The 2034-nt window shown below is 32.3% G+C and overlaps 1 protein-coding gene across 1 annotated transcript in view; it reads right to left on the bottom strand.

Annotated features, from left to right (window-relative positions):
- Positions 1-552: 552 nt before the first annotated feature.
- EAH_00013540 (DnaJ domain-containing protein, putative) overlaps positions 553-2034 on the bottom strand; it is a gene marked incomplete at both ends in the record, with an annotated part of 8065 nt that continues 6583 nt past the window's right edge. Inside the window, 3 exons of the mRNA XM_013394471.1 lie at positions 553-586; positions 899-1020; positions 1767-1853. Of these exons, the coding sequence (XP_013249925.1) occupies positions 553-586; positions 899-1020; positions 1767-1853 (243 nt within the window). The remainder of the gene's footprint in view (positions 587-898; positions 1021-1766; positions 1854-2034) is intronic.

The raw sequence follows: 2034 nt of genomic DNA, 5'->3' as shown, positions 1-2034 counted from the left end.
GCATTTAATATAATGAAGATTTAAGCAAAAGTTTATGTTATATGATGTTTATCTGTATTGTTATTATTATATATAATATATTAATATAATATATTAATATAATATATTATTATAATATATTATTATAATGTATGTAATATGCAATATATATATATATATATAATATGCATAATATATATTGTATAGATTGTATATATAAGACATATTATATAAAGCGTATATATATATAATATATATATTATATATTATATAATATATATATATATATATCATATATTATGCATATTATATATTTAATTGTAGATATAATATATATAATATAATGTATAGGAAGCATATAATATATATATATTATATATAATATATTTAATATATATGCTTTATATATTGTAGATAATTATATTTATATCTTCATACAACACGCCAAGATAGAGGAGAGTTTAAACCGCATAAAAGTTTTGGGGTTTTGCAGGTCAACAAAACCCTAAACCCTAAACCCTAAACCCTAAACCCTAAACCCTAAACCCTAAACTGCCAAGGAGTAGGATTCCGTTAGGAGTTCTTCTCGTCTGCCGCTATCGTCGCTCTGCACACAAACACAAACCCTAAACCCTAAACCTTAGACCCTAAACCCTAAATTATAGGCCCTAAACCCCCCAAACCGTAGACGCTAAATCCTAAACCCTAAACCCTAAACCCTAAACCCTAACCCCGCAAACCCTAAACCCTAAACCCTAAACCCTAAACCCTAACCCCCCAAACCGAAACCCTAAACCCTAACCCCCCAAACCCTAAACCCAAAACCCAAAACCCTAAACCCTAAACCCTAAACCTCCAGACCGTAGACTTTAAACCCTACTTGATGAATGCGTCTTCCATGTGTCTCGAGACATCAAACCTCTCTCTTTCTTTTGCTTTTCTTGCTTCTGCTGCTGCTAATTGCATCTGCTCTCCTAACCACTGCAGCGCCTCTGCTCTAAGCACTCGCACTTCAATTGAGACGGATTCGTCTCGGCATATCTGTACAAACAAACACATTAAACATTTATTTATTTATTTATTTTATTTTATTTTATTTAGTGCATTTAATTATATTTATTGTGCTGGGTTTTGTATATTTTATAACAGTAATACACTGAAGAAAACAAAAAAAAAGTAAAAATAAGTGCAGTGTACACACAAACAAAACAGAAGTAGACTTTAAATAAATAAATAAATAAATAAATAAATATATAAATATATAAATATATAAAATAAATAAATAAGAAGATTGATTATAGAAACAGAGTAAAGAATTTTAAATAAATAAATAAATAATAAAAGAAAGTTAATTAAGAGCATGGAGGCGTAATCATAAACCCTCATAAACCCTAAAACCCTAAACCCTAAACCCTAATTAATAAATCCTGATAAAGATCCAAACAGTAAACCCTCATAAACCCCCGCAAACCCCAGTAAACCCTCATAAACCCTAATTAATATGCCGTCGTCATCTGTGATTAATAAACCCTCGCAAACCCTCCTAAACCCTAATCAGTAAACCGTCTCAAGCCCCCAGTTGATAAACCCTCGTAAACCCTAAACCCCCGTAAACCCTAAACCCTAATGAATAAGCCCTAATGAATAAACTCTACCTTCTCTGCTGCTTTTCTTGCGGTGCTTTCTACATAACTAAACCCCCCAAACGAATAAACCCTGATAAACCCTAAAACCTGATATAAACCCTAAACCCTGATAAACCCTAAACCCTAATGAATAAACCCTACCTTCTCTGCTGCTTTTCTTGCAGTGTCTTCAACATCGCAAGCCACGATAGACAAAACACTCTGCAGGATCTCGCCTACCTTGTCAATCTGCACGCCAAACCCTAAACCCTCAGCTCCATACGGTTTATATTAGGGTTTATGTTAGGGTTTATATTAGGGTTTATGTTTGGGTTTATATTAGGGTTTATGTTAGGGTTTGTATTAGGGCTTATGTTAGGGTTTATATTACGGTTTATATTAGGGTTTAGTAGGGTTTATATTAGGGTTT

The sequence above is a fragment of the Eimeria acervulina genome, genomic scaffold, assembly GCF_000499425.1.
Source record: "Eimeria acervulina Houghton genomic scaffold, Eah_scaff77, whole genome shotgun sequence".
In the NCBI taxonomy this organism is placed as follows: Eukaryota; Apicomplexa; class Conoidasida; order Eucoccidiorida; family Eimeriidae; genus Eimeria; species Eimeria acervulina.
Note: the sequence above shows the minus strand (reverse complement) of the source record. Positions and strands in the feature narration are given on the sequence as shown.